General features: G+C 41.6%; 1 protein-coding gene across 1 annotated transcript in view; it reads left to right on the forward strand.

The window, feature by feature from the left end:
* The window catches only part of iqsec3a (IQ motif and Sec7 domain ArfGEF 3a), a 70,599-nt gene that overhangs the window by 55,842 nt on the left and 894 nt on the right, over positions 1-13,863 (forward strand). Inside the window, exons 9-10 of the mRNA XM_084049354.1 lie at positions 6,197-6,289; positions 6,484-6,527. Of these exons, the coding sequence (XP_083905480.1) occupies positions 6,197-6,289; positions 6,484-6,527 (137 nt within the window). The remainder of the gene's footprint in view (positions 1-6,196; positions 6,290-6,483; positions 6,528-13,863) is intronic.

Here is a 13,863-nt window from a genome sequence, read left to right on the forward strand (position 1 = left end):
CATCAAACAAAGTAATCCGAACTGTTTTGTACTGCTTATTTTGCTTGCTGAAAGCATGATTTTATTAAGACATGACAGCAATATGGAAAAAAAGAAAATATCTCAATTAAAAGTATATTTCGTATAATAACCGAATATCATTCTTAAAATGGTTATGGGGCAGTGTATATATTTATATAGCACTTATATAGGGTGGAATGACTCCTGTTCTTAACGAATTACCAAGATTTAATGCAGCAATTAAGCTTCTTTAGAAAAATGACTGGGGCTGGGCTGGGTCTAATTTGTCAACTATTAGTTGAGCCGGGCTAAAATATTTAGGGGATATGAAAGCTCTAGTTAGTACTTTGAAGTGCTCATGTGGCCTTATAGTTGCTTCTTTTTGTTTTCATAGACCTGCGGTTGCTTATTTATCGCCAAGGCTGCATGGCAACAGGGCTCATGGTCCAACGCACAAAGCCATTACAGTGTCTGTGTGCACTTGGCGGGTGGTTTCAGAAACGGGCGGGTGCTTTTAGAATGCACTATCCCCCCCCCCCAAAGCCGTACCCATGTGTGTCTGCAGAATGGCAATGTGGGGGATATAGCAACAACAACGCCCACGGCCACACCTCCACGCGCAACTAACGGCGTCGACATAATGGGGGACGGGTAGCGCAGGTGCCAGCAGGTGCTAGAATAACATATTGGGGCCGCGCAGCTCCATTTTCCGTATTTAACGATAGTTAGGGGCGGGCAAATTGACCGAGAATGGGGCCCATAGTACCTTCTCCCTAGATCGTCAAAAAAAAAAATATATATATATATATATATATATCTAAGAAGTCATGCGTCGTGTATATACAGTACATGTATGTCATGGGTTAAGTATCGTGTCAAGACCAAACACAGGTATTTATTTGAAATAACTATCCTATTCCCTAGATCTCTTGTCGCTCATAATCAATCCATTTCCCCCATTTGTTCTCAAATATCTCTTTCTTCATCCTCAAGTTAGCAGTCATCCTCTCCATGTCACAAATCTCAGAGACTACTTGAAGCCAATCTTCCGCAGATGGAGATTCCGTCTGTAGCAATTTACGAGTTTTAGTCATCATAGCTTAGTTCTTTTTTATTTTTTGTTTAGTTTTCTAAAAAGGTAGTCGACATTTCAACATTTTTCGTCCTAGATTTAGTCGACAAAATGAACACTGACACAAACACGCATTTCACGCATTAAATACAACTACAACATGACAGCAGTTAACATGAGAAGAACCCTGTGGGTCATATTATATTTGAAGAATATCCACGTAGATTACACAGGAACTGAGCTCATCGTACCTGAGGACACATTGATGAGTGAATGTTTACGAAATGTGTGCAGCGAGCACACGCACGCTCGCACGGACACGCATACACACACACACACACACACACACACACACACACACACACACACACACACACACACACACACACACACACACACACGCACAAACGCACACACGCGCACACACACACACACACACACACACACACACACACACACACACACACACACGCACAAACGCACAAACGCACAAACGCACACACACACACACACACACACGCACACACGCACAGACGCACACACACACGCACAAACACAGAGACGTCTCTCCCTTTTCCCTCCCAAGTGTTTGATATTGTTAGCAGACGATAAATAAAATAAGCCTGCGGCTGTCACGTTTATGCCTGTATCGTTTCCTTCTCAGAGAAGAAGTGTGACTCACAGTGAACCGGATGTTTCTTCTCTGAACATATAGATAATGAGGAACATTTTAGATGATGTTAAATCAATCTATTCCAGTGTTTCCCAAAACCCCCATACAGTACCGGCTCCAGGCAATAATCAGCAGGGGGGCCTTCATTTTTCCAAAGGGGGCACTTTATTATTCAACACCCCTATATATAGCAAATGCTCACCTATACAACAAACAACACAATGAAAGTGCATTGAAAAAGGCTACAAGTAGGCTACATATACGCACCAACAACAACAAATACAATTCGCCTTCTCCACGGCGGGGGGTAAAAAAAAAAGGTACTGTGCACATAACAGGCCTTCACTTAATGACATCACATACTATAGATAGACTTATTGTGCACATAACACTATAATTAGCTAGGTTTTCATTAACTTAGTACTGTAGTAGTTCAGTTGACACCTTGTCAAAACAATAGCTGTACAGAAAAAAGCAACACGTACTGTGGAAACACGATCGCACCAACAGCAACAAATACAATTATGTTGAGCATTATAATGTCGCCATCTCCACGGCGGGAGGAAAAGAGGGGGAAAAAGTCTACTTCACTGCTAGGTGCGGCATTTTTCCAGGACCATGGACAGGTCCTCTCAGAGCTCGGCCAATTTTAACGGGACAGTTCAACCCTGACAGAGAGCAACAACAGCAACAAATTAGGCTAATGCATTTTGCTAGTGCATAATTATCAAATAAAATATAAGAGACCTACGTGTATGTTTCATTAATTTTTTTCACTCACCATTAGAAGAGCTGAAGGCACCTGTGTGGAACCTGTGTGGAACTTCCACAGAACAGCGTCCTTCCATTCAGCTCTGCATTTCATGGTCAAGTCCTTTTCAAAAGCCAGCTGTACAAGTCTTGCCTCCCTCGTATGTAGCATGGTGCGTCTACGGTCGGTAAAGACACTTTAGAGTTGAGAAATAATTCTCACATTCTCACAAACATCAGGGTCACTGACCCGGAGTGCTAGTAATATAATGGGCATTGATTCAAGCGTTTTGTAGTGTTTTGACAGTACTTTCTGAATGGTCCATTTCTCTTCTGGTGCTTCTTTAATTTCTGACAGGAGGAATTCACGTGTGACAGTGTACTATCTCTGTCACACGTGACTATCTCTCCCAGAACGGCATCAATGGCACGGTAGAGTCTTTTCACCTTTGTCTCTGTGTTGATGTCGTTTTGTCCTTGTAGTGTTCAAGGTTCCTGTTCAGGGTACGTCTTTGTTGTAGTTGGTGGCTGTATTCCATAACTCAGAAAATGCAGTGTCACATCTCAGCTCACAAACACAATCTGTTGCACTGCGCACACGTTTTACTCCATTCCCTCAGCTTGTAGATGTTTGTTTGGTGCTTCCAGCAGCATTAATATCTTCTGCACTGCATGCCCAATAAACACAAAGTTCGGTTCTTACACGGCTGAAGAAGTCCAACTGCCTCCACTCTAACCTCTGAACCGTGCTGTTTACCTCCGACAGTACTGCAGAGATATCCTCCATGTTTTTAAGGATCACTGAGACTGTGTAGCCAGATGCCTGTCCAGCGCTGATCCAGTAGACGTTTCAGGGTATCACCTTTGTAGTGAACGGCAACAGTGGGCTTTCTGAAGAAATTAAACAGCATGCCACAGACATCAAAGAAATCTCCAGTTGCCCTCTCTGCTGACAGTGCATGGACAACCACAAGGTGGAGTTGGTGATTGAAACAATGGACGTAGGGAATTTCTCTGCCAAATTTATTCTGTTGTAGTTTTTGGACCCCTCCATGCTTTCCTGACATGACGGAAGCACCATCATTACACATGACTCAATATTGTATCAGAGCTGAGCCCAGCTGTTGTGGTTAGTGTGGCGGTTGCCATAGTAACAAGCGGGCGGCAGTGGCTCAAGGGTAGAGTGGCCGGTAGAGCGGGGCCGGATGGGAACCGCGAGGTTCCCAGTTCGATCCCGGCCAGTTGTTCTATATTTGGGTGCTACCAGATCATGGTCGCTCCCTCTAGTATTGTAGCTTTGGGTGTCACTCACTTTGGAGAAGTAGTTAGTCAGGTATGAGGGTATTGAGGGCACTGCCCCTTTCACTATCTTAAATACCAATCCCATTTTTAATTGTTTAACCCTGTCTTCTACCCTGAGCCATTCCAAGCTAGCAAAGTGTGTTGGAATTAGAAGGGTCATGGTATTAAAGTGATAGTTCATCCCCAAAATGACTTTTGTTCTATCAATTATACACCCCATGGAGTCTTGAATTCATGGAGATTTTTTAGTTTTTTGTCGCATTCTTAAGCCAATAATTTGATGACTGGCTGAGTCTCCGGTAGGAGGCTCAAACAGTCTCCATTGAGTCTCCTGGTCATCAAATTATTGGCTTAGGAATGCGACAAAAACTAAAAAATCGCCATGAATGAATTCAAGGCTTCATGGGGTGTATAATTGAATCAGTTTGTTTTTGGGTTTGTTTTGGGAGGTCTGAAGCTTAGTTTTTAGTGACATGAAAATAGTAGATATACTAGCTCACATCGTGTAGTGATGTTACGGAAAGGTTTGAGAACTACTGCAGTAAAAACGATAGAAAAATAAAGTTATGAACAGAAAAGAAGAAGTGTCTCTTTAAGGTGTTCTTGGGTGCTGATGGGAGTGCTGCTGCAGGGTCATTAGAATGCAGGTGATGATGGGGGGACAGGACAACACTTTGATGACTGTGATTGGAAATGTCACACAATTACCATCAAGACTGGAGCATAATTATAGGGAGACGGGGGGAGTGGTGGTGGTGTGTGTGCTTAGAGGACTGTGAGTGGGAGAGAGAGAGAGAGAGAGAGAGAGAGAGGGGGTGAAAGACGGTGAGAGAGAGACAGACAGAGATAGGTAAATAAATAGATAGATACCTTTTATTGATCCCGTGGGGGAATTTCAGTCGCCCAGAGGCAGCATAGCAGTTACAGGTACAGAGTAAGGAAAGTTCTGTCGTACACAGCAATACAAAGGCAAGATAAAGCAATAAAAATCACCGTCATTACACAACAACACTATACAATAGTATACACCTGTACAACTATCCTGCACTAGGCAGAAGTTAAACATAACAACAACAACAACACAAGGTTGCAATGTCCTCACTCCCTCCCCAAAACAAATGAAGCGTCCATTACAATCAGTGCAATATGCAAGAGATACACACAGAGACAGCGTGAGACAGACAGACAGACAGACAGACAGTGGTGGAAAAAGTGGGCTACTACATTGTTTTACTTAAAGGAGGGGTTCACCCAAAAAATGACTTATTTTCTATCAATTGCACACCCCATGAAGCCTTCAATTCAGGGATTTATTTTTGTTTTTGTCGCATTCCTAAGCCAATAATTTGATGACCGGGTGTATTTCCGGTAGGAGACACAAATTATCTACTTTGTGTCTCCTACCGGATACATTAGCCGGTAGGAGACGGGAATCAAATTATTAGCTTAGGAATGCGACAAAAACAAAATAAATCCCTGAATTGAAGGCTTCATGGGGTATGCAATTGATAGAAAATAAGTCATTTTTTGGGTGAACTCCTCCTTTAAGTAAAAGTATCAATACTGCAATATAGAAATACTCTGTAGTAAAAGTCCGGATTTCTAAATGTACTTGAGTAAAAGTACAAAAGTATTGGCATCAAAATATACTTAAAGTACCAAAAGTAAAAGTAATCATTATACAGAATGTCCCATTTCAAGTTTTCAAATGTATAAATGTCTTTTGAAAATAGCAGATCTACAAGCTCACAATACGTCGCATCGCGACTTATTGTGAGCTTGTAGTTCGGCTATTTTCAAATGGCCGAAATATATATAGGGCTGAAGTGGTTAATGTATGTTTTTTTATCAATAATCAAAATCTTCAAAGTAACTAGTAACTAAAGTTTTCAAATAATTGTAGTGGAGTAAAAGTACAATATTTGCCTCTGAGATGTAGTGGAGTACAAGTAAAAGTATTGGAAATTGTTTAAGTTTGTAAAAGTAAAATGCCTCAAAATTGTACTTAAGTACAGTACTTAAGTAAATGTACTTTCCACCACTGCAGACAGACAGACAGACAGGCAGGCAGGCAGACAGACAGACAGGCAGGCAGGCAGGCAGACAGACAGACAGACAGACAGGCAGGCAGGCAGACAGACAGACGGACAGACGGACAGACGGACAGACGGACGGACAGACAGACAGACAGACAGTGATTATGCTATCTGGGTGATGTTTTTTTAACTATGTTTATCTGATGATTATGATTTAACCGTCCATCTGTCATCGTCCTCCCCATCTCATTCCATGTCCGTCCAGTGTATTTCTCTGTCCCTGAGTGATGATGATGTGTGATGATGATGATGATGATGATGATTATGATGATGATGATTGCTGTCGTGTCTCTCCTCCTGCAGGGGAGTTGGAGAAGCAGCAAGGGGCCAAGTTGCACCCCACGAAAAACAACAGCACGCAGTTGGAGCTGCGAGGCAAACAGGGCTCCCCGTCAGGTAGGGTGGGGTTGTGTGTGTGTGTGTGTGTGTGTGTGTGTGTGTGTGTGTGTGTGTGTGTGTGTGTGTGTGCGTGTGCGTGTGCGTGTGCGCGTGTGCGTGTGTGTGCGTGTGCGTGTTTGTCATGAAGTGATACAACAACATGTAGCCACCAGCTTAACGTTCTCCTCCTCATGGTTTATTTCCTCGTACAGGAAACCAGAATGCAGATGACAGAGGTGGACCCAACGCAGTGGAGGTAAGTTTCTCTGTGAGAGACGGTAAGTCAGTGTGTTCTATAGTGTCAGGTTAAAGGATAGGGCTATAGCCACGTCTTTAGACATAATATAGCACCTGCTTATCGTTGGCCCAAGGCATTCTCACTCCCAAGACGGCAAACGGGTGATTTCTTGGGACGGATTGGACCAAACGTCCAACGTTATACCACATGTTGACTAGGAGTGATATGAGTTACCATTCTGTCCCAACGTTAACTCAAACGGCGCTGAGTCGGCTGAAGCGGACTTCACAACACTCTGCACGGTGACTCGATCACCTGACGGCTCGCTCTGCAGTGCTTCTAGTGGCTCTTTAGACGCCGCACCCCCGTCGTTTTAACACATTGACTGCCAAGTCAATTCGTCCCCTTCGCTCGCAAAACGAGCGATTTTGCTGTACCTTTGAAAATTCAGGGAATATTCTCCGTGACCGCCATCCCCACGGAGACTGGCTCATTACATGCACGGGGCTGTCGTAGTATAGGAAAATATATATATATTCGCTTGTCGTAATCCATTGCATAGCTGCGGCCATTTCAATGAGGCTTGTTTTTGCAGTAAAGCAAGAGGAACGGAGATAAAGCGATTAAATGTAGTAAAAGTAAAAGTAAATGAGCTTTTATTTTTTTTAATGATGTCAATTCCGGGTCTGAGGTCATCAGGCAGTGAAAGCATCATTATTTCTTTTTCTTTTTAAAGGACACATATATGAGTTCTTCGCAGGCAATGTGTTTTTTTGCGGACCCCTTTGGTTTGAGAACGCCACTTCTGCATTCCTGGAGCGTGGAAGTGCCTGGGACGGCACCAAATGACTGGAAGGGGGGGCCCTTCCAGTCATTTGGTGCCGTCCCAGGCACTTCCACGCTGACTGGAACTTTGGTCACATTTGTCCCACTGGACCACTGGACTTTGGTCCCATGGAGTCACGATAGGCCGTTTGGGGAGTGAGAGAGTGTTGGTTAACCATATCGCTGGCCATATTGTTAGACCTCTTTAGCATTAGTTGCGTGAAGCTGCGGCAGGTCGTATGAAAGAATGAGAGAATGGGTGTGGCTGGGCAAAACGTTGTGGGCCTCAGTGGTGTAAAGTAACTGTAGTACTGTACTTTTACTCAAGTACTGTACTTAAGTACAATTTTGAGGTACTTTCACTTTACTGGAGTATTTCCAATTATCTATACTTTTTAAGGCAAATATTGTACTTTTACTCCACTACAATTATTTGAAAACTTTAATTACTAGTTACTTTAGCCACTTTAGCCCTATTTTATACCTAGGTTATTTGAAAATAGCAGATCTATAAGCTCACATGTAGCATCGCAACGCGTTGTGAGCTTGTATATCTGCTATTTAGTACATTTTGATACCAATACCTTTGTACTTTTACTCAACAGGTTGTAGTCCAGAAAAACACCTCAGGCTGAGAGGCTTATACAGTATATCTATCTATCTATTAATCCAACAGGAACCTGGCTTATATAGACTATAATTATCATTCACCGGCTCCAGCGAGAGAGCAGTCATCTTTGAACCTCGCTCAATATCACATTACAGACCCATTATTTACAATTTATGTTGTGTGCGTGTGCGTGTGCGTGTGTGTGTGTGTGTGTGTGTGTGTGTGTGTGTGTGTGTGTGTGTGTGTGTGTGTGTGTGTGAGGGTGCACATAATTTACACAGATAACACATTAACCAGCAAGCTGTTAAATTTAATGCTCATTTGACCTGTTGGCTCTCACAATGCCATCATCCCTCTCGGGAGAACTAAGCATTTTGTGCTGTAGCGAGAGAGCAAGCTGAACTACACTACCCTGAAGCATTGCGATTATCATCCGGAAGGGATGCATCTATCTCTGTTTACATTACTCATTTCAGTCACGTCAAAAAAATGTCCATGGGAAGAAGGGTATGCGGAGTGGTTGGTGCGTTGCCACCAAGACAAAAAAAAGAAAAGACATGCCATCTCCGGTTTACTTCCTGTATCTGCGTGAAGTGGGCGGCCGCCTTTTTAGGAGACCGGCTGAAGTTCTCCTCTGAATATGAATGCTAGGGTTCAAGTGGTTAATGTAAAGTCAATATGTCAATGCAATACCCCCCCCTCACCCAGCTCCCTCCAATTACGCCATTAATAATTAAAATTAAAAAATCCATATTTGTTTATGGATTAGTGAATGTGAATGTCAGTGCTGGGCAGTAATGTGTTACTTAGAAATATGTTACAGTAATAGTATTACTTTCCCCACTAATGAGTCGAGTAGTGTAAATTATTACTAACTAGACCATACCCGGTGAAGGGCGCAGACGAAAGTAGTTGCAAACTTGGGGTTATTGCACTTCCTGTCGCGCGGTTTCTCCCCCTCGCGCGTCCCGTCGTGCCGCCCCACCCCACCTCAAAAACGGGCTTCACAGTTAAGTTCAGATGGTAATGGTCAATGGCTGTGTGCAAAATCAGAGCAATTGCTCCAGCCACTGAGGAAAACCGGGTAGCTTCACTCACCACTACAGACAGAGGTTACTCAAATTATAGGAGGATGCCAAAATGGTAATATTGTTACATATTACTGATTCAGTCAAAACTTTGCATCAGTCTAAAAAGTGCACATAACTTGCCCAACACTGGTGTAGACGTGCTCTAATTCAATGTCATGACAAGGGCATGACTTTCACGACATCCACGATGGTTAATGGCTGTCGTTGCCCCTCAGTTTGGCCGTACGCCAGTCGAAAAATTAAATGCCCTGCGGCCACAATGTCCTTGACACCCCGCCCGTACTGCCTCTGTTGATTTCACCATTATTCTCCTCTGCATTGTTTTCCTGTCGATAAGCTTTTTAAGCACAAGTGTGTGTGTGGTCGAGATTCTAAGTGACGTTGTTGACAGTGAGAGAGAAAGGGAAACGTGAGACAGAGAGAGAGATTGTCTGTGTAACGTTACTGGCTCAGTTAAGTGAAACAAACAAAAACGTGACTTTATATCCCCTCCGCCCCCAAAAGACAAAAAAAGGGTCTCTCCAATATGCAAAACATACACAACTTCTATTTACTTGCTCACCTTCATACACACCCGTGAAGTTCAGAAAATACACAAGAGTTTAACTCGTCTACAACACTCGCAAGCAAGCAAGCGCACGCACGCATGCACGTGTGTGCGTGAAATAGATGATTAAAATTGAATTTAAAAAAACTTGATGGATGACTGTAATGAAAACATTCAAGTTTATTACCCATATTAATCATCAGTAAAGTTCATCTTAATCTTACATTATTAATTAAAAATAATTACGAAATACCATATCTTAAATGGCTTTAAAAATTGAATCGACTAAAGTCATTACTGCAAGTCCAATCAAACAATTCATTTTGTGGGGAAAATACAATAAAACCTCTAATGTGCGAATGCTCATTTTATTCTATACATCCATAGTGTTAAATCAACTCACAATAATCGTGAAACCACAGTTTTTCCTCATCAGACTGCAATGGTACCGTCAAAATACACATGTTGCATCCCTACTTAAAATCGTGGATTAGTAGGGCTGAATGTGACAAATATTGAGACCGATGTGAGTTTGTACAAATATTGGTAATTTGCCAATGCATTACCAATTATTATTTTTCCACTGGTAGTTATAATGTACTATGTGTTATACATTATAGCTGCACTATATAACTTCTCTTCTACCCCGGATTTGAACCCGGTTTCCTGAGCAAGTGCTGTCATTTTTACCATTGAGCTAATAGGGCCTGCCTACTTGCTCAAGGGAGAAATTGAATCTTGACCATCAGGTCAGAATTCGTGTCAGATCCTGTGTCTATACTGTAGGTGAGATATGACCTTTGACACGATCTAAATGTCTCAATAGAAGAGCATGGAGTCAAAACACAACCACCCCAATTGTATAAGTTATATTGTATTAACATACTCTACCATACAGATTTGACAAATTACATTTTATTCATAAAAAAATAGTTACATAGTGCTGCATTAAATCATCCTTAACCCTTAAATTAAATGCATTATTTCCGTGGACTTAAAATCATTGTTTTATTTGATGGCATCCCTGCCCCCGGCATTTACACCTCTGTGCTCCTAAAATGATACAGACATTCCCAGGGCCTGGTTCATGACCTAATTACAACACATAAAGGATCCTGCAATTCAAACACCCATATTAGAGTTAACATTACCGTGGTTTTTCACCCTAAGGCCATGTAATATGATTATATGGCTGTGATGGATCTCAGAGTGAAGGATCTATTTTTATATGCGTATTGCGTAGGTATATGACAGAGGTTTCAAGCAGTGTGTACTTCCCTCTCGTGTTTACACCTCGTGTCTGTGAGCCTTCAGAAACCTTGCTCCTCCTTTGTGCCATGCTGCCTAAAATGTCAAATGGCCGGGGGAGGGAGGGGGGGGCATTAGCTGTCCAAACACATTTTCGTTGGGGTTTGAGCACTCTCACGCACAGTAGATGTGTTTATTGTAGAACTGTGCTTCTCAACCTTTTCAGGCCACGACCCCCCAAAATAGTCATATTTGAAATGGGGTCCGTGCAAAATAATCATATTTGAACTGGGGACATCACATTTAGTTTGGTTCGGTTCCACAGATAAATATTAAAACCTGAGGCCGACGACAAATGTCTTAAATCGTATGTTGCTATAATCAGTGGTTCTCAAAGTTTTTCATGTCAAGGGCCCCCAAAATGATATGTATTTGGCTGCGGATCCCCATCTCAAAATATGTTGTTCCAGGGACCCCCCAGAAGCAAAGATTTGAGTTAAAAATGTATGTATTCAAACATTTGCACACATTTTCAAGATTTTTTAAATCTAAAAATGACACAGATGCTTTCCCGGTCTTAATGGATTAAGGCACACCTGTATTCATATCCATGCAAAAATATATTTTATAACACATGTCATCATCACTCATCACTCTGTAAACGTTTTATTTTATTTACTAATGCCAAAATACAAAGTTTAACCACTTGAGCCCCATTTCATAGATTGACCAAAAATAGCGAAAGTATCAGACTTATAAGCTTACAACAAAGCGTCGCATCACGGCATGTTGCCTCGACCAGCTCACCGTTTGGGAACCACTTGGATCGCCTCTGAAAAAATGAACCTCACTCAAATCACATAACGTCTCTGTTGAGTGGAAACCTCATATGTCCAAAACTAGCAAAAGTAGCAGATCTACAAGCTCGAAACGCGCCGCAAAGCGATGCATTTCAAGCTTGTAGATCTGCTACTTTTGGTGCTTTTGTGTGATGCTGTAGCCCCAAGTAGGGCGTTAATTTACAAAAAAAAACACAAAAAGTTAGAATATGGAGATAAGAGGTTTCTGCCCGACAGCAACAATATATACACATTATTTATAACATGCTTGAATAAAGTACATCTTAATTAAATGCGCTTGTTGAAATGGAACTCAAGTCATCCATTTTCAGGTTAAAAGCAATTTGAGAGCCACTTTGGAGATCAATACGGCTGTGTGTGAATAATGGCTCCTCTCCTGGCCTGGCATCTGTGTCATTTTTTTATTTCTTTGGCTATTCTAAAAATAGAAGATCTACAAGCTCATAGTGCAGCACTGAGTGCCGTGCTATGAGCTTGTAGATCTGCAATCTTTTGGAAAAATCGTGAACATTTTGTGCAAATCTTTGAATGTATATATTTCTAAAGCGAACATTTGTAACTCAAATCTTTGCTTCTGGGGATTCTACAGATGTGGACCCCCATCTCAAAATATTTTGTTGCAGGGAGCCTCAGAAGTTGTAACAGAGTTAAAAATGTTGGCCTTAAAATATATATATACAGTATACATATTCAAAGATTTGCAGAAATTTTCACTATTTTTCAAAAAATAGCCAAAGAATATCCAAAGAAAGTCACAGATGCGTTCCCGGTCTTGAAGGGTTAAGGTCCTATCATCACTTTCTCTCAGAGAGAGAAAGTGACCTCTTTTCTTCTCAAGAACATGATGTTTCAGCCCCCGGTGGCCACCATCAGATAAGCACTGTCACCCAGCTTATTTAAAGTATAATTTCTAGATTACTAGAGGGTGGCGTAAATAGCCTTTCTACAAGCTGGTAGATCTGCAATTTTCCTCATCTTTTCACAAATAATAAATAACTGAAAATGTTCACCTAAATTGTAATCACATGTCCAAAATAGGGTGGAGAAAATAGGCAATTAAAAAAACAAACAGAATTTGAGGTTAAATACATCTCTAGGTGGTGTTAATTGCCATTCCCAAATGATGCCCCAGGAAGATATGTCCTTAGCTCCTAGCCTAGGATCTAGCCTGATTCACTACGTTCGGCTGATTCTTTTTTTCTCACTTCGCTTATCAGTCTGGCCAGCCTCCTATTTGACTCGTATTTCAATTACGTAGGCAAGTCAGGAAGTGACTCGAGTTTTACATTGGACAACACTAGTCCCGCCCCACTTAAAAAACAATCAGAAGCCGCCGACCGTAGCGGAGCAGTCTGGATCCCAGGCTACCTAACTCCATTAAAAAACTAAAAGCTTTTATTCTCAAGAACATACTGGCCGTCATCAGATCAGCTTGTCACACACCTTGGGGCCGTTGAGTTGGTAAATAATACACTTTCCGATGTGATACTGTAGTTCTATTTATTGTTGTGTTATTGCCTTGTCACAAAAACTACAAGTGTTTTCCCTTAACTTAAATGGTTTTGAATCATAACTACTTTTGTTTCAGTGAGGCCACTTTTTCTCTAAGGAAATGTTGCTGTTCAAGCGAAAACGATAGATTTTACTGAAAGTTACAAGGACGTTATAAATCAGTGTTAATGTTCTGTGCCCTTGAATAAGTACTTCAAAGTTCTCTCCCAATATATTGTAGCACTACATTTCATAGACAGTTGTAATTTATTATAGAAGACGATAATATGGTAGCTGGAATATTTAAAGTCTTCTTCAATCTGCACTTGGACTAATACATATAAATATAGGCGTACTGTCACCAGTAATATGAACATTGAACATACATATACCGTCCAACATACACATATCGTCCACATATTTGGTTTGTTGTTATGTATGTATGTGTTGAAATTCTTTATTGTGATGCCAGGAGGCAGGTCTGTAGGCTGTAGTACTGTAGGCAGGTGATGTGTGGAGGTACACAGTAAAATCGGCAACTTCATACTTTTAACTATATACATAAAAGAAATGGACCTGTAAAGCCTAATATAAGCTCCGTCGGAAGGCAGCGTTGCATGCTGAAAATAGCAGACCTACAAGCCCACAACGCGTCACATCCACAGCACTTTGTGAGCTTGTA

Source organism: Gymnoscopelus microlampas (assembly GCF_963454915.1).
Source record: "Gymnoscopelus microlampas genome assembly, chromosome: 23".
Lineage (NCBI taxonomy): Eukaryota > Metazoa > Chordata > Actinopteri > Myctophiformes > Myctophidae > Gymnoscopelus > Gymnoscopelus microlampas.